The sequence below is a fragment of the Jaculus jaculus genome, chromosome 13 (genome assembly GCF_020740685.1).
Source record: "Jaculus jaculus isolate mJacJac1 chromosome 13, mJacJac1.mat.Y.cur, whole genome shotgun sequence".
Lineage (NCBI taxonomy): Eukaryota > Metazoa > Chordata > Mammalia > Rodentia > Dipodidae > Jaculus > Jaculus jaculus.
Window position 1 is genome coordinate 91,457,663 of NC_059114.1, and position 26,067 is coordinate 91,483,729.

Sequence of the window (26,067 nt, forward strand, 5' to 3'; positions counted from 1 at the left end):
AAAAAAGGGTTACATATGCAAGATATATTTTTAAATTTTATTAGTTTGGGGGCTGGAGAAATGGCTTAGCATGTAAGCACTTGTCTGTGAAGCCTAAGGACCCCAGTTCGAGGCTTGATTCCACATTAGCCAGATGCACAAGGTGGTGCATACATCTGGAGTTAATTTGCAGTGGCTGGAGACCCTGGCATGCCCATTCTCTCCCTCTCCCTCTTTCTCTCTCTCTCTCCCCCCCTCTTTCTCCCTCTCCCCCTCTTTCTCTCTCTGTCACTCTCAAATAAATAAAAATAAACAAAAAATTAAATTTTATTAGTTTGATTAGAGGGTGTGGATTTGAGGAAGGCAGTTTCAGAAACAGCTGCTTGGGACCGTAACATATAAATAAAAGTCTGTACTGAGTGGTTAAAGACAAGATGGAGCTTTGGTTGGGTTCTGAGTGACCAGACTAAAAAAAGCAACAGTAGCAACAAAAAGCTCATCAGTTACTAGGAACTCCTTTTCATAAGCTATGATCTTATGCTAAATATTAATTTTAAAAATCCAATGCTAGGGCCGGGAATGATGGTGCACACCTTTAATCCCAGCACTCAGGAGGCAGATGTAGGAGGATTGCCATGAGTTCGAGGCCACCATGAGACTATATAGTAAATCCCAGGTCAGCCTGGGTTAGAGTGAGGCTCTACCTCAAAAAAAAAAAAAGAAGAAGAAGAAGAAAAGAAAAAAAGAAGAAAATCCAATGCTAGCATTTTTAGAGTTTTATTTCCTCTGAGACAGCAAGAGCTAGGGGACAGGTAAGCACTCCAGGAGATCAGCCGAGACCTTGGAAGGTTGCCTGGGTCACCACCTCCCAGTGCACCTCCTCCTCCAGTCTTGCACATCCGTTTCAGTTTCATGGAGGGTAGTATGACTGCACATACTATTGCCAAGACATGTGTACACCTGCCAGTGTATGAGTGTTTGTTGTGTATTGAGTGTCCAGTGTCTTCTCCAAGCAGGATAGTAAATTTTGTTGCATGTTATATGTCAGTTCACAGAACCTATAAAGTTGTAAAAGACGAAGAACATGAGCCCTTTATAAAATATGAGTTATTAAATTTCAACCTAGTTCAACACCTATAGACTTTGTATTATTTTCAGTTAAACAATGACTCACCTAACAATGGTAAAAATGGGAATTTATACCTTTTATGTTAATTCTCAAATGAGGAAATACATGCAGTCTTGTATAAAATAGATGATGCTAAGCGTGGATTTGTAACATGAAAAATAGTAACTTGGCTATTGGGGAAACTCATTAGAATTATATTATTTCTAATATTTTCAGTACAGTATACAAATATTTTCCTAGACTCTTGGAGATTTTAGTTTAATTTATTTATCAACTTAGTTGACCTTCAGTCAATACTAGTTTGAGCATCTGACAAAATAAATAAGATCAATCTAATTTTACTGATGTACATACCCTAAAATTAAGTCTAAATTTTGCAAGGACTCATATCACCTAAAAAAAAAAATCTAACATAAAGTAGGTACAAAGTGTTGGTACTTTTTTAAATGTCCTCAACCATCCTGAATGATTACCATCCTGTTATTTTCCTCCTTGTCTTTGCCCATATGTTGACAGCTTGTGTTCACTTGCTTCACATCTTTAACTTACCCAGTGCAGCCATCAACTTAACTCATTGATAAACATCTTTCCATTTCCCTTTCAAAAAAGCTTTTGTGAGAGGATATTTTAAAAAAAAAAAAAATAAGACCATACATGGGGGCTGGCATAGCAGTTAAGGCACTTGCCTGCTAAGCCTAAGGACTCATGTTCTACTCTCCAGATCCCACGTTAGCCAGACGCACAGAGGTGAAGCAAGTGCAGGTTGCATATGTCCATGAGGTGACCCAAGTGTTTGGAGTTTGATTTCAGTGGCTGTGGCTCTGGTATGCCAATTCTCTGTATCTCTCTCTCATTCATTTGCTCTCTCTCTCTCTCTCTCTAAAAAAAAAAAAAAAAAAGACTATACTTGGATGCTTTTAGTTCTTTTATTATAATTTTATGTAAGAAATTAATTATTTACTTGACCTAATTACTACTACTAGAATTCAGGTGCCCAGGGTCTCTGGACTCTGCAGAACTTCCAAGCTCTTTCCCCTTCACACTTCTACAGAGGCAATCTTCACCTGATGGCCCACTTGTACCTCCTACTCTTAGCCCTAGAAGAACCCTATTTCTATCCTGTTTTCTTTCAAAGAAAAGAAGTGAATAATTTGGTCACTTTGGTGGTATATTGGTTTGGTCTACTCATCTTGCAACCTGTCCTTATTAACTGTGTTCAAAATAGTAATTCACTCCTCCCATCACTGAAAAAACCAGACCTCAAGGACCCACAAGTCTGACTGAGGTTAGAGAGAAAGGGGACCAATTGTCTCCTTACTATATAACAAGAGTAATTTTTTCTAGTGTTTAGAAACATATGAAGGAAAGCAACTATAAGGAATGGAACAGGGATAGAGACAAGTTACCTTGAATTAAACCTCTGATAAATTCAGTTGCCTTCCACAGTGCTTTTAGAGACAGTCTCACTGGACCTAGAGCTTACCAATTGCACTAGACAAGCTAGGCAGCAAGCCCCAGGGAGCTCCGCACCCCCCTCACCACAAGCATTGGCATCACAGGTCCATGCCACACCTGGCATTCTACGCAGGTGCTGGATGGTCAAACTTGGTTCCTCGGGCTTTCACAGCGAACACTATCCACTGAGCCATCTCCTCAGCCCTAGCAACGTTTTTCAACTGATAAACAAAAACATTATAAAAGGGCAGTATACCCTTATAAAAGTAATCATAAAAGTTTGTTAAGAGGCCTTCTTCCTTAGAGACTAATGTTATTTCATTTGCTTCTTTCCTCAGATGCTCAAGCAAAAAGAATCTAGACTAAATTGATAAATAAATTAAATGAAAGCCTCCAACAGCCTAGTGAAATACCGGTGTTCTGGATTGGTAATGTTAGATGTAAGATAATTCTGATGAATGTCCCCAACACCTGAGTTGCTGGCAGTGACTCCTGACTGTTTTCACACAGAAGGGCACATGGGGCATGCTGCTGTTTGCGCAGAATGCTGGAGTCAGTGAACGAGGCTACCCGAGCATGGCAGGACAGCTCCTCACTCGGGGCTCACTGAATGAGAATCCACAAAGAAACCACACATTCAAAATTGTCAGATACTGGGCTGGAGGGGTGGCTTAGCAGTTAAGGCACTTGCCTGTGAAGCCTAAGATCCCAGGTTCAATTCCCCAGTACCTATGTAAGCCAGATGCACAGGGTGGTGCATGTATCTGGAGTTCATTTGCAGTGACTGGAGGCCCTGGTGCACCCATTCTCTCTCTCTCTCCCTTTCTGTCACTCTCCCTCCCTCTCTCCTTCTCTCCCTCCCTCCCCCTCTCTGTCTTTCTCTCAAATAAATAAATAAATAAATATCAAAAAATGTAACATAGAATGAAGAAATGTCGAAACTACCCACCATTCTTGCTTGCAACATTGACAACATCCAAGGTCACAAGACTGATCTTCCATACTTAGTGTGAATGTCCTCAAATGCCCAGTGAATGAAATGTCTTTTTTCAATTCTGATGTCTTCCTCCATCGCTTCCCTTATAAAGAAAGGGATAAAATGGCTGGAGAGATAGCTTAGCAGTTAAGGCACTTGCATGAAAAGCCAAAGGACCTAGGTTTGTTTAGTCAGGAACCAAGTAAGCCAAATGCACAAGGTGGCCAATGCATCTGGAATTCATTTGCAGTGACTGGAGGCCCTGGCACTCCCACATTCTCTCTCTCTCTCTCTCTCTCTCTCTCTCTCTCTCTCTCTCTCTCTCTCTCTCTCTCTCTCTCTCTCTCTCTCCCTCTCTCTCTCTCTCTTAAATAAATAAATGATAAGTATTATAAAAGGGGAAAACACATCTATTGTCTCATTCCTCCGTATGTCACACTTGTCTTCTGATGACCCATAAGAGAGCCCCACCATGCTGTACTCCACAGAAATACGGCGTGAGCCAGAGTCAAGTCTGATGTCATGATGACCAGCTCAGGACAATCCGTGTACAAAGCATGCGCTCCAAACTGCTTTAAGTGCTGTCATTAGAAAATAAGCATGCCACATTCAGAGGGTTTTTAGTCAAAATACTTCGTCACACACTTCCTCTGCTATCACCAACTGAATGAAGACACTCTTCTGTTTCAGTAATTTAAACATCAGCATTTTTGTACATGCTAAAATAAGCCACTTAAACATGGGATAACAGCAGATACTAACTTTACAAGGGCCTGTGTTTTATTTATTACTGACTAGAACCAAGATCATTCAGAGTCCCACGGGTTCTTTTCCCTGTCCCCAGTGCCACACACTGGACAAGTTAGCAGCAAAAGATGTCATTTAGAGATGTGTTTCAGGTGAAATTTTTCAGAAAGCTTTTCAGGAGCTAGCTACAGCTATCTAACAGGGGGATTGGAGGTAAGAAAGAGACCTAATTTGGGACACTTGCCAATTCTACTCTCCCCACCCCAACTTAAGATCAGCAACTGACAAGTACTTCCTTCCTTCCAGAAATAAATTAAAGGAACAGAACTGGAAGCTGCAGGTAGAATACATTAATTGCCTTGTTGGGTTGTTGGTAATGCCTAAAGTGCTTTGTAAACTAAATGTACTCTATATATCCATCAGCATAACTAGCTTCATCACTGGGAGAAACAAGATTAATAATGATAAAGTGAATTAAGGAAGCCAAGTTGGTCTTTTTTTATTTTTCACACAAAGGGAAACAATGTAGGTTAATGAGTGTTCTATTACTGAATCCTACAATCCACCTCCTCGGATAGACGAGGCTCCTTAGTATGGAGGCTGTCTAGTGACAAATGTCACAATTCCTCTTTCCTGCTCTCCATGCTCCCCTTGAATTTGCAGGGATCACAAGTCCACATGTAATTTTTGTGGTTTGACTGCTGTGGAGTTAAAAATACAGGTCCCAACGTAACTCCCATTAAGGTACTTTTGAGGGTTGTGTCACAGTTACCAACTTTTTCTTACCCTCTGTAATGATCAGTGTAAAATATATTGAGTTCATACCCATGAGAAAGTGCTATCCATACATTTCCTCACTCAATCTTTAAAAGAATCTTGGAAAATAACTACCATTATCATTACTGCTATACCTAGAAAACACTGAGGCTTTGAGGCACAAAATCACTGACCTGGTGCATGAAACCCACAGCTATCTAGTGCTTCAGGCATGCATCCTGAGAAAGTATAGCTGGCCCTCCATAATATGTATTATTTACACTGGATTTAACCAATTACAGGTCAAAAATAGTTGAGAAGGACTAGGGAGATAACACAGTAAGCAGCTGCCACTCAAGCCTGAGTTCCTGAATTTGGAGCCCCAGACCCCAAGTAAAGCCAGAGCTATGGCGAGCTGCTAGAGTTCCTTCTGTGACCTCGGCATGCTGACAGAGGGCTGCCAGGTAGAGATAGGAGACTTCCTAGAAGCTTGCAGGACAATTAAGGTGGCAAACACCAGGATGAACAGCAACTCAACAAGAGGCCCTGGCTCAAAATGAGGTGGAAGGTGAGAACAGACACCTGAAAGTTATCCTGTGACATCCAAACACATATGCCATGGAATGCAAGTGCACTCACACACGTTCATGCACACATTCACATTGTACACACATTTAAAAAGTTAAAAGTAACTGCAAGTGTACTGCATGTATCGACTTTACTCTCATCATTATTCCCTAAGTAATATAACATCTATAAACATAGAATTTATGTTGTATTAGGTAATAAAAGCCACCAAGAGATGGATAAAAGTAGGAGAGATGCATGTGTACCATTTTACAGGAGGCACTTGAATTTCCATAGATTTTAGTATCAACAGAGTGCTGTGGTAGGGTGTCCTTGACCATATCCCAGGGCTGTTGATGGATAACGGCACTGCTATTCATGTGTGTATTTGGAATCATCTAGTAGTGGTGGTAGAATGTCCTTGACCATGTCCCAGGGCTGTTGATGGATAACTGCACTGGTATTCATGTGTGTGTATTTGGAATCATCCAGTAGTGGTGGTAGAATGTCCTTGACCATGTCCTAGGGCTGTTGATGAATAACTGCACTGGTATTCATGTGTGTGTATTTGCAACTACCCAGGGAGGAACAGCCCGGATCAGGAACACACAATGCTACAGTAATGTGGTTTCTTCTATTCTCTTTCCTCCTGGGATTCAACTCTGTCTTGTCTCTCTTTCTCTACCTGCACCTCTCTTTCTTCAACTGCTCCCTTCATTTTCTTTCCCAAAGGCAAATATGCCATGCGAGACCTGGTCCACCGGCTCCCTGGTGGAAACAACAGCAACAGCGCAGTGAGCAAGGCCATGTCCGATGACACCGTGACAGCTGTGTGCTGCACCCTGCACGAAGTAATCACCAAGAACATGGAGAACGCCAAGGCCTTACGGGATGCTGGTGGCATTGAGAAGCTGGTTGGCATCTCCAAAAGCAAAGGAGATAAGTAAGTTTGGTGGTAACTCTGTGTCTGTGTCCTTAGGGCTGTCATTTCCTGGCTATGGATAGCATGGTTGAATGTCACAAGGAAGAATTTTTCTCTGATAATTAAGAGAAAGGAACAGAAAATTATTTCCAGTCTCTACCCCCATTCTGAAAACTGGTTCTACCGGAAGTCTTGATGAGATTAGTAACTGGTGACTTGGAGATAGCTACAGTGTCAGTAAGGTGGGCACCCCCAGCCAGCCTCCATGAGGAGTTCCCTCAGCAAGAAGACAACCAGCTTGGATGCATCAGTTGTCTCCTTGGGGTCGCTCTGTGGTTGCAGGCCCCTATGTTCCTCTGGCTCTGCACCTGCTCATTCTGCATAGCAAATCATGACATAGGAAGAACATGGAGTTGGAGAGGACTCACTGCTTGCCCTCTGCCCTCCCCTTCCAGCCGTAGTAGTTGAGGCGTATTTAACCTAACAAGCTGCAGGCCCATACTTACTGATCTGAAATTGAAGAAGTCGTCCTAATGCCCTTCCTGGAATTATTAGGGATAAAATCTGAAAAGAGGAAGAGAGAGTTTCCAAGCTTCCAGGAGAGTGGTGAAGATGTTGAGCCTCAACAAAGTGGATTGGAAAGAGGAAGACTTGGATCAAAGCCACCACACCACCACAAGTGGGAGTGCCTTCTGGCTGACTCAAGAACCAACGTACCTTCAGCATCCAGGTGTTAGAATATCCATGAGCTGCCAACTTTTATAGCAGCCTCCACTCACCTTAATTAAACTCTCTTTCCAGAAGTCCCTGAATGTAATCAAAGAAGAGTAAAAGGGTAAACCTTTTGGTTTTATCAGGGGCCTGTATATTTCTTGACTTTTTGTTCCCTGCCTGTCTTCACCGTACATTAAATACTAAATAACTTTTCCTTTTGCTATTAAAGATGACGAGGAATGTGCTTAGAGATTTTCTGGAAATTTTACCTCATTATCTCACTTATTTCAGGGTATTACTAATGTATTGTGAAGGTTTGGGGGCTTTATTTAAGCACTCTGAGATTGCAAAACAGGTTCAATTAACAATTCAACACTAGAATTTGATTCCTTCCTGAATGGAGGAGGAGCCCCTGTGGTCTCAGGCAGTTGTGCAGTGTAGGTTGTTGGTCGGAACTACGTACATCTTACGATGCTGTGCCTGAGATAAACTGCTTTGCAGTGCAAATGGTAAGCGCTGCGGCTTCTTCATAATGTGTCCGTAGGCCTGAGGGATCTCTCGTTGGAGTGCTCACCTGCTTTGAGCCTTGTGAAGTTAACTTGCCCGTGCTTTTTAAAGACACACATGTAAAGACACCATAAACTCATAGTTGCCAAAAACAATCCATGTGTCTGTATTCATGAGACATTTCAAGATCAAAAGATATTCTATGTATGTAAGGACCAGATACCTCAGCCCATAGTAAGTTCCCTGTGGTGTTTGGGCATCCATACGGCAGCCAGCACCACTCCATGGGCCTTATGGAGAAGAGAGGCTTTGATCAGTCCTATAGCCAAAGAAAGCTGTTTGGTGAAACTACCTTGGAATCATATGAAGAAATCATCTATGAAGTCATATATATCCTAACAGTCAATGCAAAATGTTGCCTTGGTGAGTATGATCCAAAGCTGGTTGTTGCCAATGGGAAGATTTTCTTCCATCTGCAGATGATCTCCTAAGTATTTTTTAATTTGACTAAATATTTCTTTGTGGAATAGTCAGCTATTTCATCAGGCCATTCCTTTATCTTCTCCTTGATTTTTTTTCTATGTGACCATCCTGGGTTGATGAGTTTAATAACAGTGTTAAATTGAATTGAATAAGACATCTTTCCAGAGATAATTCTCATGCTAATTCAGCCTTCCAATCTTCCTTGTGATTTTTGCATGTATATATATGGAATTGGACATGATTCCATAACTAGAAATGGTAAGAATGTCAAGGCATTCTACTTAATTCACAAATAGGTCTACCTTAAATTGCTCTTTAAAACTGGCTTTCAGAAGTAAGTTCAATTCAACCCTGATTGTTATTTGAGACAACATAGGAAAACACAGCTAAAAAGGAAGGAGACAAACATGCCTGGCTGCAATTTACCATTTAAAAATTGTGCATTCGATTTCTAAATAGGTCCAAGCCTGACTATGCCATGGATGCAAAGCATCAGAGTAGTGAGTGGGCCAGCGCAGTGTCTTGGAACTGTAGCACTCATTGTGCCTTGGGTACAATCAGGGGGAATACTGGTATGGGATCCTGCTGCTGGCGTGACTGACCTGTGCAACCAGGAGGCATTGCAGCAACGCACATCTGTAGCCAGCCATGACTGGACAGGTCTGTTGAAGACCAGACATTCTGTAATTGTTATGAACTCTCACAAGAGTCTTATGCTCACCAGTTTTGAGGTCTTGATAACTTCTTCTTTTTGTATCACTTCAAACACACAGGAAGACATTCTGTCAGCTCCATATGTTTCAAGAATACATTTTTTATGGTTGCATAGGAAATAGTGTTGGATGTCATTTTATTTTATCAAAATGCAGAAAAGCTATTCACAGCCTGAAGTATCACTTGTCAGTAAAGGACTGTGTGCTGTGGCTTGGGTTACAGTCACTTGTCACATTAGGAATACTCATTGTTAAGGCTTTCACTCAACAGTTACAGTTTTCCATGCAGACACTTTATGGCAGTAGTCTAGTAGACGGATCAAAGTCAGTGTCTAAGAGGACAGCAATGTCTCTTTGACCTTCACGTGCTCTTCTAACACTGTGCTATGTTGGCATTTTAATTGAGAGGCTAAAATCTTGTATTCACTACACATTCACAGTCTCTTTCTATTTTGTGACTAAACAAGAAGTGGAAACAAAAAAATTACAGTGTCAGAGGAATAATTCCACATTACATGTTTCAACTGCAGCACCACTACTGAGGACTAACATGTGTCCCCAGGGCTGCTGTGTACTGTCACTGACAAATATCTAGCTAGCAGTGATAAAATGCCACAAACCAGAACATTTAATCTTTGTTTTGCATTGATTATGTAAGAATGAAATGTACCTTTGTCTGTGTCCAGGAAAAGATCAAAGTCAAAGGAATTTAAAATTACATTGGTGCATGGTCCCATTATAAATTATAAAATAATTTCACAACCATTCATTTGAGTAGACTCAAATAAATGTTACCTTAATATGGCTAATATTTCATAGAGATAAAGTGAAATTTATACGACCTCAATGTTCTTTTTTCTTTTTAAAAATAGCTTGTGATAATACAGCCAAAGTTAGATTATTTCTCAAAAATAATAAATGAGACCTGGAGAGATGGCTTAGTGGTTAAGGCATTTGCCTACAAAGCCAAAGGATCCTGGTTCAGTTCTCCACGTAAGCCAGATGCACATGGGGTTGCATGCATCTGGAGTTTGTTTGCAGTGGCTGGAGGTCCTAGCATGCCCATTCTCTCTCTCTCCTCTTTCTCTCAAATAAATAAATAAAATATATTTTAAAAAATAATAGGTGATTATAGCCCTTTAGTAAACAGATGAACCTTAAACTTAGAATAAATTACAAACATAAAGGCGCATGGAGAGCTCGTAGCTATGTTATCAGCTGTGTCCTGACATCCCACATATTCACTGAAACATGTGTATCTTCAAAATGGCCATTTACATTAGCTTTCCAATGCAGCCTCACCCAGACACATCTACCGTCTGCTTGCCTTCTATTTCGAAGACCGTTTTATTTCGAAGGCGTCCTTGGTCTCACTGTAGAGGTTGTTTGTAGCAGGTCTGCCATTCATATCCTACTGTCCATGCTGTTCATCACCTGAGAAGCCTCCTCAGGGGCAACACCCTCATCAACATGAGGTGTTGCCACATACATGTGCCACAGGTCTACACACTAAAGCCATAGTCCACAGCACACCCTCTGGGGTTGGTGGTTGTTTCAAATATCGTTGAAGTACAGTCACATCCATTTTTCTAATTATTACGTTTGGGAGTCTTCATGCTACAGGGGAGGTTACTCAATTGGCTGTGATCAACACCAAATAGTTCCCAAATCCAGCACATTTCATTATCTGATCCTTCACAGAAAAGTAAGCTGTCCTTTGAGGTTGACCATAGCATCAGTGGTGGCCACTAGAACTGTGTACTGCTTGTGGGGCTGGCCCATGAGAATTAACAGTCCTCAGGTATTTAATAGCTTCCGTGAGCACTTCCGTGAGTCAACAAAGTGACTTCCCAGAATCTGACTGAATCAAGTCAACATGGATATATTAATCTAGTCTTTGTTTGGGGGTGCAGATTGACCCTGAATCAAGAGATAATGTTGTTGTATCTTCATAATGATCCAAAGACACACTTTGAGAAAAGATGGGGCAGCTATTCACAAGCTCCTAGGTCTTGGCTTCTCCCTGAGTGCCTCAGTCCAGAGGGCAGAACTTGAAGAGCATGCAAGGAGACCTTTACAACTTCTCTCTGTGAATTTTCACCTTCCTGTTGGCATGGGTACACACGCTGGTCTTCACTGCCAAGCTCCTGTGCTTGGCATATGCAGCAAGTGGAGAGTAATGCCCTGTGATCACACAGGTGTATAAGACCACCCCATACATGTCTCAGGATCCAAGGGAAATCATAAGAGTATTCACTTTTGCTCAGATATTCACCCTTCCATGTTGTGGATAGACAACTGCTGTTCTCATTAAATGCCACTGCCTCTGCTCTTGTGCTTGCTTTTTGAAAATTCTTTGTCCAATTATAGTATCTTCCTATCTCCCATCTTCTTTGATGTGTTGAGGAGGATGGGGCTTGGAGAACAACGCTTTGTGCTCTCCAGGCAGAGGGGAGACCAGAAAAGGCCAAAAGAGCGTGAATTTTTATGTTTCCTGAGAAGTTGGGGTGGATCCAAGCCAGGTTCTCACTCACCACCTGCATTTCCTATGTTTTCTTTACCAGACACTCTCCAAAGGTGGTCAAGGCGGCATCTCAGGTCCTAAACAGCATGTGGCAGTACCGAGATCTGAGGAGTCTATATAAAAAGGTAAGATTTACTTTACGTCTTTGGCTCATGTGAAGACGTGAAGCACAAAAACACAATATGTGTCCTCAATGAAAGGCTCAGCTGTGAAGGGTGCTTGTCCAGTGTTACCAGTGGTGGCTGTTTGAACTGTGTGTTCCCAGATTCTTAGCATCTTGTTCAGAGAACTGAAATGAAAATAATTAGTAAAGCAGGAGAGACTTTATTTAAAAGTGAAAGCATAGTGTGGGAAACACTGCGAGGGGCAGTGGGCTCAAGAGATTGCTCAAGACTAGTGGGCCACCTCTCCCAGCTTCTTGTCAAGGGTCCAGGAGGAGGCGTTGGCTGCTGGGCTGGGTGGGGGTGGACGCTTTTCTGTTTGGAGTCACAGACTTGGGTCATGAAAGCCATCATTCACAGCACATGTTCTTTCTCATGATACATCTGATTATAACGACATGTGTGCTTGTACTGTTAACATTAGAGTTATGCACAGGATAAGAAGGAGAGAATTCTCCCTAGATCATTCTGGTGGCACAGTTTTTCTGTACTTGTAACTGGTGCGGGCTGGAGCAGTTCACTGCCTCTACTTCCGGGACATGTTGGACCACTCATCAACCGTTACATGGGAGGCGCTAGGATGGGTTATGTGAGGCTTGGTTTGGAGAAGTGTGGGTGTGTAACAATGCAGGTAGGGTCCTAGGTTGCTGAGCTGTCCTTGAAACAAGAAAATCAATGAGGAAGCAACAATGAGTCAGTAAGCCACTACATATATACCAAGATCTATGAGTCTTCTCAACTAAACAGATCCAAACTCACAGATTCTTATCCTAAATCATCTCTTTGGATTCCCTAAGGGACTGCAATTTTCTTCTTCTTAAGTAACACACAAGAACATAAATGTCTGTATAGTGTGATGTTTCAGTGCCTGTGTCAGTGGTTATGGACCAGGTGAGAAGACTTAGACACCTCACCCGTCATCTCAAACCTTGGACCTTCATTTGTGGTGAAACCACTTGAGCTTCTCTCTTCCAGCTATTTATAATATTCAATATGATATTGTGAGCTCTGCTAGATTGCTTTTTGGAAAAGGAAATTGGTACGTCTCCCTAAGCTGTATATTCTACAAGAGACTAAAAAGTAATTGATTTAGGGATTTTGAAGAAAAAAAAATATTTACAGCCAGTTACAAATCTGAACAGTCAAGAGTCAGAAAAGGAACAAGATCAGCCTCAGTGTGGGGGGCTGGGAAGTGTCAGTGCCCAGGAGTGTTGACTAGCCGACCTGCGGGCCTGGGCCACGCTCCTGGGCCCTGAGAACCTTCGCGCATGGCTGCTCAGGGGAGAAGACGTGCAGACCCGGCCTGGCGGGGTCACTGGAGGCCTAGCCTTCCTTGTGTGTGCTTGCCCAAGGCAGGCAGGGGTCCACGTCCTTCGTGTGACCATCTTCACCCCCAGAGTAGTTCAGAGGTCGAACCCAAAAAGCACCATGCCTAGAGATGTTGGCTCTATAGCCTGGTCCCAAATTCCACTAAAGAAAGGACACACCAGTTTCCATTTGTTTTTGGTAACAGGAAAGAGGTTTTGAACAAAACTTTCCAGTAGCTCCTGTTTTGATGGCCCCAGTGCAGCCAGAGCTGGACTGGAGATTTAAAGCTTAGTTAAGGGTCGGGTGGGAGGGCAACAGGAGCGCTCAAGCACCAGGGTGCAGAAATGGGGCAGGTGGGTGGAGTCTTCCCAACCCTGCCCGCAGACCTCCGATAGCCCTCCCGCGGGACTCAGTGCAGAGCCCACCTCAGCGCCGACCCCATGCCTGGTTTTCAGGCTCAGCACGCAGCCACGTTCATGAACAGGAACTGGAGTAAGTCTCACATTCTAGGGCGTGAGAACCATCTTGCCAGAGGCAAAGTGTGTCTCTTTCCAAGTCAGTAGGGGAAAGTAAATATTTAATACCTGGCTCTACTATATTTTAGTCTATTTCTAGATTTCCCCCAAGGCCTCCCTACTTTTCTTAAGCATTCATTACTTTGCACTTTAAGTTTATAAATTTGAACTTATATATTTCTCTTTCCAAGTTTTCCGTTTCTCCTGGAGATAGTATGCCTAATTTGAAAAAAGAGGATCACAAAATTAAGTATTAAAGAATGTTCTAGGCAGTTTATATCTGTTTGTGTTTTCCATGTTACTATGAACAAATTGTTTTTTTGGTTTTGTTTTTCAATTTTAAGATTCTTTTTGCATGCGTATGTATGTGTGATGAGGGGGCACGCATGCATGTATGTGTGTGTTTGTGTGTTCATATGTGTGCAAGAGCACATGCAAGTCTGTATGCATACATGTGGAAGTCAGAGGTCAATATTGGGTATCTTCCTCAGTCATTCTCAATCTTATTATTGAGACAGGATCTCACTCACCCCAAAACTCATTGATTTGGCTATAAGCAAAGAGCTTCCCTCGAGGATCCACATGACTCCATCTTCCAAGTGCAGGCTGATGGGTGGTCACTAACATGCCCAACATTTACATGGGTGCTGAGGGTCCAAACTCAGATCCTCAAGTTTGTATGGCAGGTACTAATCTGACTGAGCTCTTTCCCAAACCCTCTAGAAAAAACTTGTGAGTTCTATTCCATTTTGCTCAAGTCCAATTCCAGCATTCTTACCTACTTCCTTCTTGTGATATAGGAATTTAGAGTGTCTATATTATAGTGTCCAAGCCTTTCTTGGCTCTCGGGTGGGCAGTAACTTAGAAGCTAAGGTGCTAGACTGTCATAGAGAACTTCCGCTGAGTTCTTGTCTTATGAATTTCGACAAATGAAACAGAAGTCTAGAAGATAAAGTCTAGAAGATTTTATTGTAGAGCTGGGGCTTACGAGAAGGAAACAATGCACAGATCCTGTATGGCAGGAGCGGATTCCAGAGATGGAAACCCACCTAGAGCTCCAGACCAGCAACTTTTATGGGAGTCTACTGCCTAGAGCTTGGACTGACCTGACACCAAGCATCTGGAAGTCCCCAGGTTCTCAGGAAGGGAGTCATCCCTTTAGGGTACTTTCTTTACTAAGGATAAAAGCAGAGGCATGTGTTCACCTCTTCATGTAAGGTATTAGGGGGAAAGAGACACGGGGGAAAAAGATTCTCCTTTATGGGATGAAGGACATTCCTCACTATTACTTTTAGGGGTCCCGTCACCCCTAACATGTCTCACTCATACTCCTCCAGGAGCCAAATGAAGACTCCCATTGGAGAAAGTCCTTCGGCTAAGCAGGCAGACAGATGTAAAGAGCTCTCTACAAAAGCTCTACCGGTTCTGAACCAGGGGCTCCAGAAGCTCCAAGACATGATGCACCTGAGACAATGTCTTTCACTGGATCCTTCTCACTTCCTCCTTGTTGAAATGCACCTGCTCGCACATGTGTGCATGGTAGGGAAACGGCCATGAGAAACCCTACAAGCTATTTGTTGAATAGTGGTTTCCTATTTAGTTTTATGTTTTTCTTGGTAGTAGGGTTCAAAGAATGTAATTGTCTTTCTATTTCCATTAAAACAAAAACATGCTGACAGGAATTTAATAGTGCTAAAACTCATGACCTGGAGATGGTTTCAAACGTGTTTCATGTGTGAAGAGATGCAAAAGAGATAGGCTGGAGAAATCACTGTGACTTTTTAGTTGACCTATGATTTTAAAATGTTGAGAAAGAGCTGTTCATTATAATTTTCAAATTATGCAGTTGTGAAAATAAACAAGGATCCCTGTGCCAGACGTCACAGCGTTCCTAATACAAAGCCTGGCACTAAAAAACGCTTTCCATGGCAAAGTTCTTCTGTAAGGAAGCCAAGTTCATTTATCCTCACCAACAGCTTTTAATCAATAGGGAAATGGATTTCTGCTTCTTTCCTCTGTGACCATTTATATAACACTGAAAAAAGTCTAATCCATATCTTTTCATTATTCACCATCACATCTACTTGTTAAGTACCTATTAGGTGCTAAATAAAAGATGATTTCCAAAGAAAACTTAAGACACAAACGTATCCCCTATGGGTCAAAGTGCAGGTTGGAGCAGTTGTTGGCAGTGTTGTTAGATGCTGAGTGATATACTTTAGAACTTAAAGCCCGAGTTAAGAGCAGGAGGAGTCTAGACCAAACTCTTGAAGAACGTTGGAAATTTGTATAATGAAGAGGCGGACAGAAGGACGGTATGATCAGGTGGAAAACCTGAGGGGATGGAAATTGGAGTGTCTGAGACAGAATTCAGCCACATCCATCACTTCTAGAGCCAGACACTCATATCATTAGCTAGAGACACAGGTAATCAGCTGGGAAACCCTGGCTGCGTATTCTGAGCAAAACAAACCGAGTTTCGTTCATGTTGCATTTGGAGCCCAAGCACTTTTGTGTTGTCTGAACCTTCAACTCGAGAGGGCCTTTCCCTTCTGGATTTATGCCCTTCAGGGCAAAGAAGCTGTTGCAAAGAGTATCATCACATGCAAGCTACACCATGCGGCCCCTCTTCAAAGCAGCCCTTGGGGTAGACGGCCTCACGTGGAACTGTGGAATGTCCTTTTCACTTGTGTTACTTAGTGGATGTTTCATAAAGGAGTGGAGGAGAATGTTGGGGACAGGCCAGAAGCATGGGAGATCAAAAGTTCTTGACTTTCTAGACCCTCTGAGCGTTAAAGCTCATGTTCACTGACAAAATTAAGTGCTGCTTGACCCATGTTTGGGGAGCTTGGGATGGTTGATTTGGCAGAGGGGGATGAGATAAATTTTAAGGGAGGGTATAGAATGTAGAAAAAATAATATATATCTACATATTGGTTCTTTGAAGTAGGGTTTCACTCTGGTCCAGGCTAACCTGGAATTCACTCTGTAGTCTCAGGGTGGCCTCAAACTCACAGTGACCCTCCTACCTGTGCCTCTCGAGTGCTGGGATTAAAAGTGTGTACCACCACACCCAGCATAATTTAGAAAATATTGAAATAACTGTGTAACTATGTAAATTTTTATGTAACACCTTAGTAACCTGAACAAAAATCACTAAGAAATAGTTAAATTGATTTGAATGTGGCCTAGCTGCTCTAACAGAAGAGCCAACACTTCAGAAACGTTTACTAAACAGGCATCTTGTCCTGCCATGGGGCCATACCAGGTCAGGCTGGTAGCCCTGGGGTCCCCCTCCACTCCAACACATAGGGAGAGAGTGGGGAGAAGGACACGTAAAATATCAAACTCCCATTTACACCCACTGTGGATAGCTCAGCCTCATACCCATGAGAGACCAGGAAAGTGAGTGTCATGGCCCTTTCATAAGTACTGTGGCAGAAAAAGTCCATCTTGGCTCCAAGTCATTTATTTCTTTTGTTCAAATATTCTTAATGTCCAATGAAGCATGTTACCCCATCTTCAGGTGCCTGTTTACGTAAAACTTCTTACTTGTGTTTAGCATAAATCACTTTATCTGAACTTCAGGGTCCAATAACTATGCTAAACATGCCTCTTCTGCAGCAGCCTTGCTGTGTGTCTCCAGGAGACTGTGTCCTCTCTAGGATAGACTTGCTGAGTTCCCAACCTCAGTGTGGCCCAGCCTCCATCACCGCTGTACTTGTTTCAGTGGGCACACAAGTCCGTATGCATCTCTGTGTCATGTAGTCTGCCTGCATGGATAGCTATTCCGGGTTTGTACAAAGCAGAGGAGATAGAGGGAGATGGTAGCACTGAGTAGTGAAGTAATGAAGACTGCGGGCAGATCACCCATGACTGAAAGGCCTGTCACACTACTCAGAGACGTAGAAGGGCCATGTGCCTCAGAATCGAATGCCCCAGTGTCCTCAGCACAGCCTTGCCACTTCCAAGCAGCATGACCTTGGACAGGTCATCGGCTAAGACAGCACGCCAACATTGGCTGCACCAGTCTTCACACCAGTTCAAAGAAGTAGTAGGAGGTTTTATATAGATTAGATAGATAGATAGATAGATAGATAGATAGATAGATAGATAGATGATAGATAGATTGATAGATAGATAGATAGATAGATGATAGATATGATAGATAGATAGATAGATAGATATCTAGCTATACAAATAGTAGGTTGTTTTTATCCTGCTTTCTTTGCCTAGGGAGCATCCATGCTAGATGGCATCACCACAGATTAACTAACATCTTCAAATTGCTTATGGCAGGTATTTTACCAGCAGAATCTTCTTTCTAGGCAGCTGGACATGCCCACAGGGCTCAGGATGTCCATGCATGATGCTGTCCTTCTGCCTTGAGTATCAGAATAGTAGCACCCCTCACCCTCCCTGCCCCCCACCTCAAAGCCTTGTCACCACTTCTGATGGACACCACAGGGTGTCTCCCTCAGCCCTCACTGCCCTTGGGTAACCCCACTTCTAGCATAAGAGCCAGGGCAGCTGCCCCAAGGGATGTTCTCACCTCAAGTGGAGCATCAGCAACCAAGAGGTGTGTGTCTCGAAAAGCAATGGGCCCAGGGGAGTCAGTGCTATAAATGCAAAATACTTTACATGCCGTTTGGTGGCCAGTTACCATCCCTGCCATTTGATATGAAGCAGGGGATTTCATTTCTGCCAACTTCTTCACGGCTCCTTTTGTGCTTGGGTCCTCTGCCACCCCTCCCATCGCTCACACCTGTACAGTACCTCCTCGTGCCCACTGTCTTGCCCCTCAGCAGCTCCACCTGCCAACCACCCTGCATTCTAATGAGAGTCTCAACAGAAAGACTTTGCAGGTGAGACTGAGGTAAACCAAGCCAGAGATTTATAACATGATTGTGAAAGTTGCAATTGGTTTCAGCAGTAGTTTGAAGGCTTTAAGACCATTTCAGAGCTGAGTGTGTGTGTGTGCATGTATCTGTTTGTCTGTCTGTCTGTGTGCGTGAGTGGCAGGTCAGCTGTGCTGGGGACTCATATTATACTGAAGGCCATGGTGAGGTCCAAGGAAGGGTGAGACATGAGTTCACGCAAGGCCTTTCCTCCATAAGTATTCACATCGTCATCCCTTCTGTTCCAGTTTGAACATGTTGTGGGAAAAATAGCCCCATGCAAAAAAGCAGTCTTCTCGTAACTTCCATGACATAACCCCCCCACACCCTGTGCTCTTTCTCCATCATTTCGGGGCTCAACTTCCTGTCACCACCTCATCTGAGTGTTCTGAGGACGTGATGCTAGGGACTCTATTGCCTCATGTGCACCTTCTCCCTGGGTCACCAGAGTCCTTCCACTGGGCGCAGTGACCAAACAACATGTAGTTTCTGCAGCTCCTACCCACTGCCTCCGATCGCATGCGGCTGCAGACTAGCAGCTCTCTCCAACTCCCTAGCTCTGTCTTCTCCCCCACGAAGCAGCACCAGAAGATGCTCATGTCTTCCTACAGTTGTTGCCGGGAACAGCTGACACCCGCCTGCTGCGCTGCTGGACCAAGTTCCCCACCTTCAGGCCTGCTCCTCAGCAGTCAGCTCCTCAAAGGACCTCTGGCATAAACTCTCTAAAGGGCAGCTGTTGCTGGGTTTCTCCTTGGAGCCACACCTTTCAGTAGCCCCCGTGGTCCTCAGGATAAAGTCCAGATTATCACAGCTCATGAGTCCCTCCAGGGGAACCTCATGCCTCTGTGTGCCTCACTCTGCTTCCTGCCACCATTTACCACCAACAGCTCCACTAGTGAGCTAGTTCACATGCAAGACTTTCCCGCGAGTCTGCACTCCGTCCCATAAGCCCTTCTCAGCCGTCCACCTCCTGTGAAAATCAGTTTTCTGACTTCTCTTTAATCTGAACTAAGATAACTCCTTATTAACATGATATAGTTATAAAATAGATGAGTTTGAATGGATTATGTAAATTATACTTTGAAAGAATTGCTCTTAATTATTATAAATGAACCTAAACTTATTAGAGAATAGTGGTCCCTTAACATTTAATGACTATAAAAGATGTGTTTGTCTTTCATTAGAAAACCATTCGCTTTCTTTTTAAAAATATTTTATTTATTTATTTAAGAGAGAGAAAGAGAGAATGGGTGTTCCAGGGTCTCCAGCCAGCCAGTCACATGTGCCGCCTTGTGCATCCGGCTTATGTGGATACTAGGGAATTGAACCTGGGTCTTTAGATTTTGCAGGCAAGTGTCTTAACTGCTCAGCCGACTCTTCAAGCCTTCATTTCCTTTCTTGATGTAGATATTTATTGTGGGAGAACTTGCACTGTGAACCTGCTTACACTGCACTTACCCATTATAAACTGAAATGACACGAGTCTCCATCCCACTCTTGGATAATGAATACCCCTTCCTAACTTGTAGCATTGAGTGTAGGAATGTCATAAGTGTTACCAGACAGAATTACGAAACGCAGCCTGAAAGAGACATCGCCCAAGCGTGCTGGAGCTGGTGGTGCAATCGGGAGGAGCAACCTTGGGAGTTTTCTGACAATAATAATGTACAGTCGGTATTGTGTTTGAATTTACTGCATGTGTGGGGTGTGGTTTACGAGCGTGTATGCAGGTTTTGGCCATCCATGTGTGAGTGCATGTGTGTGGGAACAACATGGAGGCCAGAACTCCATGTACCTCCTTTGAGACAAGGCCTGGAGCCTGGAGCCCACCAGTCACACTTCTCTAGCTGGCCAGTAATGCCCAGCTTGCACCATTATGCCTAGCACTTTATGTTTGTGGGCTCTCATGCTGGCGGGACAGCCCTCTACTGACAGTTCTCTCCCCAGCCCCATGCAGATGCTTTTAACTTGTTTTATAAATCATTGGTCTTTGTTGATCTCAACTGCTTTGATTACTCTGTCTCCCCAAATCAAAATTCCACTCTTGAATATGCTAGTGTCTACGGAGAGGAAGTCCACTGCCTACTGACATAGAAGATTGAAGCCCTCCACACCCCTCCCCAGCATGGACCATTGTAGTATGGGGCTTCACGAAGGACCAGGCCATGACTGATGCAGTCAGGTTTGCATTGCTGGCAGAAACCACCCAACCAAGAGCATCTTGTGGGATAAAGAGGTTTATTTTGGTTTACAGGCTCAAGGGGAAGCTCCATGATGGCAAGGGAAAATTATGGAATGAACAGAAGGTAGACATCACCCCCTGTCCAACATAAGATGGACAATAGGAATAGGAGGGTGTGTCAAACACTGGCAAGGGGAAACTGGCTATAACACCCAAAGCCCTCTCCCAACAATACACTGCCTCCAGAAGGTGTTAATTCCCAAATCTCCATTAGCTGGGCATCTAGCATTCAGAACCCCTAAATTTATGGGGGACACCTGAATCAGACCACTACATTCTGCCCCTGGACCCCATAAACTGATATCCCTACATGATATAAAGTACAATGCATTCAGTCCAATTTTAGAAGTTCCCATAGTTTTTAGCAATCCTAATGATATTCAAATATCCCCATAGTCCAAGGTCTTTTAACTGAGCCCAGAATACAAAAAAAAAAAAATCCAAAAATCCCATAATGGCACAAAATACACATTCACACTGCAAAGGATGACATTGGCAGAGCAAAGAAATATTCAACCAATACAAGGTTTAAACAGGGCACACATCACACTCTGTACTTCCAAGTCCAACAACTCTAGCCATTGACAAATTTCCAAGTCTGTTAACTCTAACCAGCAACAAGTTTCTAAAGCTCCAATCCCACCCCTCCAGTCCTGGAAAACTTCATCAGGGCCGGCATGATTTCCTTAGTGGTCATCTGGTGGCCCCGGCATCTCCACTGGGTCTCCATGCAGCCCATGGTTCATCCTCACAGCTCCATGGGGTCTCCAAGCAGGCATCCAGCAAACCTGCTTCACACTGCTCATAGCCATTTCCAAAACACAAGACCATGTTGCAAATTCCATGACTCTCTCTTTCCTGCATTTCTTATAGCCCACAATACCAGGTAGGGTGCCAATTTGTTAATCCAGGAGGGAATAAAGAAGACTTTGAAGAACAGGATACTCCTTGAGCACTCAGGCCCCTTCAAAAGAGTCTACATTCTTCTTGTTGCCCCAGTGCAGGTCAGCTTGCTCAATCTCAAAGGCTGTAATCTCTCAATTGCAGCTTAATGGGCAGCAGTTTTGGCCCAAAGATTTCATTTTTTCTGTGCCATATCCCTCTGCTCACATCAGCCTATTTCTATGCAAAGCAACCCTGCACAACTTCTCAGGACCCAGGCATAACCACAAGCCTCACACAAACTGTTTCTAGCCAAGTCCCAGCAAAGCTCTTTCTCACCCTCATAAACCAAACCTCACAGTCCATAGTCCTTACTGCATTCAGGTCTTGGAACTCTGACCATAATAGTCCATCAAGCTATACTATATAGCACTGCAAGACTTCTCTTAGGCCAAGGTTTCAAATGCTTTCATATTCCTCTTGAAAATCAACTCCAAAAGGTCAAAGCCACACAGTCAAGTGTCTAGCAGCAACCCCACTCCTCTGGTACCAACTTTCATGTTGTAGTCAGGCTCGTATTGTTGGCAGAAATCACCCAACCAAGAGCAGCTTGTTGTGGGGGGGGGGGGTAGGGGAAGGAATTTATTTTGGTTTATAGACTTGAGGGGAAGCTCCATGCTGACAGGGGAAAATGATGACATGAGCAGAGGGTTGACATCACCTATTGGCCAACATCAGGTGGACAACAGGAACAGGAGAGTGTGCCAAACACTGGCAAGGGAAAACTGGCTATAACACCCATATACCCACCCCCCAAAATGCACTGCCTCTAAGAGGTACTAATTCCCAAATCTTTACCATCTGGGATCCTAGTGTTCATAACACCTAAGTTTATGGGGGACACGTGAAGCAAACCCCCACAATGACTAATGTAGTATGCCTTCCTGAACACAAATTCAGTCAACACACTTTGGTTTTAAATTTTACATAGCCCATTTTTCTTTTAAAGAATTATTTACATATCAGTTCCTTAAAATTTAAGATGGCATATCAATAGCATTTGGACTCAGGTTTTTGTTGTTATTTTAGAAAACTTACTGTTCCAAGTTCTTTTTGTCATTGTATTTCTTAGAGCAGTTTTAGTTTCACAGCAAAATTAAGTTTCTCACACTCCCTGTGCTCCCACACGTGCTCTGCGCCCCGGCACCGTCAGCATCCCCAGCACAGCTCTGCATGTTCTCCAACTGACGCACCTACAAGCACACATCGCCGCAGTCTGTGTTAGGGTTCATGTGCCACGCAGATGTGTGGGTCTGGACAAATCTATAATGACAGGGATCTATCATTACAGTGCTATAGAGGTTTCACTGCACTGAAAACGTTATGTCCTTCTTGACTCTGGACTCTTATTTTAACAGAGCTGAGCTTGTAGTTCTTGGAATCTGGGTCAAAAATCATCCTTTCATTATATAACAGTGGTACTCTATTAATTTTAGTTATTGAAAACTCACATAAGAACTTCATATTTTCTCCCTCATTAGGGAAAAAATGGCCTCTTACTAAAGAGTTGCAACCAGTGTGCCTGAAGGTCATTAGGCCGGTGAAACATCTGCCTGGTTGGGACCAACCCTTAGGCTAGTTTGCCAGCAGACAAGAGTTCCATGTCACATCCCATAAAATCTTTATGTGTATGACTCATTCCTCAGTTCTGCAAAACATACCAGCTCAGCTCTGCAGCTGGTTGCCATCCCCTGCCTTCCACCTCAACACTGCAGTTTAGGCTCCAGAACATCAGGGCCACTCTGCTGACATGAACTGCTCTGCCCCACCACGGCCTCTTGGGAGCTAGGGTTATTATTATTATTATTATTACTGATTTTTATAAAAAGGTTGCACGCGTAGGCCCCCTCCCCACCCCAATTCTGCTGAGGGTCTTCTGTGGGGTCACTGGTGTTCACTGTGGGGACCACGAGGCCTCGGTCTCTGCAGCGATGGGCAGCCCGGTGGCACGAGCTCTCCCCACCACCCTGCGGCTCTTACGCTTTCTCTCCTGTGACGCTGAGTCTTGGCAGGCAACACAGGGATCTGATTTAGTGTTGCTTTCTCTGTAGACTCGGGTTCTCTGTTTTTATGAGGTTTGAGTGACCACAGTGTCTGTCACCATTTCCCTTGAACTGGTTTTCAGGCTAGCTATGGGAGCAGTATTCCAGTTACCACTTTGCCTGTAATGACTTCTGGGCTCCAGCAGGTGAGGTGGAGGTGACCCATCTGGTAGACAGCCGGCTCGCTTGTCCTTGTGTACAAATTTGTCCTTGTTCTCTCTGGAATTCTCCTCCATCTGTGAGATAGATGTGTTTGCCCATGCTTCATTCTCTCTGGAACCTACTGGTTTCTTGTTGTAGTGAATCTGACTTGGTTCCCAGGGCCATGTATGAGCCCACCCCCACGGAGCAGGTCTCGTGTCCAGTCAATGAGCTAAGGGTTTACTGCTTTTGTACTAAAAAAAAAAAAAAAAAAAAAAAAAAACACCTAAAAACTGCATCAGATAAATGAGCACCTAACCAGCCTCCCTTGGAATTAAAATCCATAGCTCATAAGTGCAGAAATCGAATCAATGGCAGATCAAACATCAGGATCACATTACTGTTGAAAATCACTGTGACTACAAATCAGATTAATTCTCCCCTCAGTAATATTCCTGGCCAGGTCTTTTTGTAGGACTGCCCCCAGCACACACAGAACATCAGTATCTTGTACAATAAGCTTTGATCTCCAAGAAAGTGAAACTGCCTGTGCTGGAAACAGTAACATCATGTTTCTGGGAACAGTGGGATTGTGTTGGCTGTTGCCATTGTGGTCCAAGAACAAAACAAGCGTGATCTTCAGATGCCCTTCCCTTTATTGTCGGGGGAGATGGGCCCTCCGGTTACACAAACCGTTCAGCAGCTGAATCATGAGTGTTGATAGGAGTAGAAACACGCCCTTCATAGCCCATCTCACACAGAGGTCTCTTTTCTTCCTGCATTGTAGTCATCTCATTGGCTATTGCCACACTGCACTGAGAAAACAAGAAATCAATAAGTAATCATGGATAGTAAAGGAATGCTCTGGATTTCCCGCAGCGCCCAAGCCCTTGGGGCTGACAAAGTAAGCACAGCCCGCGTAGCCTTTCCGGAGCTGTGGGAGAGGGGCCGCTGTGCACAGGTGAGCTGGTCACTCTGGGCTTGCAAACTGAATTCAATGTTCAACATTCCCCTACCACTTCCATCTGCAGGGTATTTAAAGAGCAACAGACACACAGTTCTAATGTAAATTAGAAACCGTTTTTGAGATCCTTCAAGGAAAAACATAGCAAGGTCAAAAATACAAATTTTGAACCCTCAGCTGTGCAATAAAAAGACTGAAAAATTCTTCAATATTTCTCTTAGTCGTATGACACCATTTTCAAAATTAATAGATTTTTACTTTCTGGGTATCTAAGATAGTGATGGAAAGCAGTAAATCCTCTGTAGAAATAAATTAAACTACGAATCGTACCACTGTCACTTTACCAAGGAACATGCTCAGCAGGAATATATTAATCTTTCTACTTTGTTGGAAAGTCTTCACCAAGAAATGAGTGTGGGGCTAGCGGTTAAGGCATTTGCCTGCAAAGCCTGAGGACCCTTGTTTGACTCTCCAGGTCCCATGTAAGCCAGGTGCACAAGGTGACACACGGGCACGAGGTGGCGCATGCTTTGGGAGTTCAAAAGCAGTGGCTAGAGGCCCTCGTGAGCCAATTCTCTCTCTGTCTCCTCTCTCTCTCTTGATCCCTGTCACAAAAAGGGGAGCAGTGTGTTGGGCTTGCCTCAAAAAGATAAAATAAAAAAGAAATGAGTGGGGAAGCATAAGGACTTTAGGCCAGATTCTTAAAACTAAAAGCACCCAGGCTATGTCCGTGAAGTTCTCAACTGCACCTCTTAGTTGTTTTCTCTCTAAATCACTCGATGTCAAGTTAGGGTAGAAAATGAAATGGCTGAGGTTAAGCTCAGCTACGATATGTTCTCCTCCATAAATCTGGGAATTTGCTTGCTGATGTTTGTATTGACCAAGAAGGTCTTTCTTCATGAGGTTCCCTAACCTCTCAGAGACCAATCCCTGACACTCATCATATGATACCTGTCCAAAAACAAATGCACGAATGGGAAACACTGGCAAAAATCAATTGTGCAAAAGTGGAAATCGATGCACACTGTGCAGGCTAAACAAGAAGTGACTAGCTTATAGCTATTGCTCAAACGGATCCTCAAGTGAGGGGAACCCGCACAGCAAACCTAACTAAACATTTCCTGTATAATCCACCCCTGTCACAGAGCTTCTCCCACCATGGATCAGGTCAGAATCGCAGAGATGAAAGGCAGGGAAGGACTGAATGGGGAGCCAGAGCACTCCGTGTGTTTCATGGAAGTTGCCTACACTGTGTTTGCTCATTTTGAACCATTAACTCAAACATAACTTGTTTGTCATTACTGTGACCAAATACCTGACAGGAAGAAATTTAGGGAAAGAAAGGGCTTATTCAGGTTTATGGTTTTGAGGGCTGCACTCCA

General features: G+C 43.5%; 1 protein-coding gene across 4 annotated transcripts in view; it reads left to right on the top strand.

The window, feature by feature from the left end:
* Ctnnd2 (catenin delta 2) overlaps positions 1 to 26,067 on the top strand; it is a 954,874-nt gene that overhangs the window by 892,258 nt on the left and 36,549 nt on the right. For all 4 annotated transcript variants that reach the window (XM_045132307.1, XM_045132308.1, XM_012947488.2 and 1 more), the window contains 2 exons: positions 6,342 to 6,552; positions 11,513 to 11,597. In XM_045132307.1, coding sequence (XP_044988242.1) covers positions 6,342 to 6,552; positions 11,513 to 11,597 — 296 coding nt within the window. The remainder of the gene's footprint in view (positions 1 to 6,341; positions 6,553 to 11,512; positions 11,598 to 26,067) is intronic.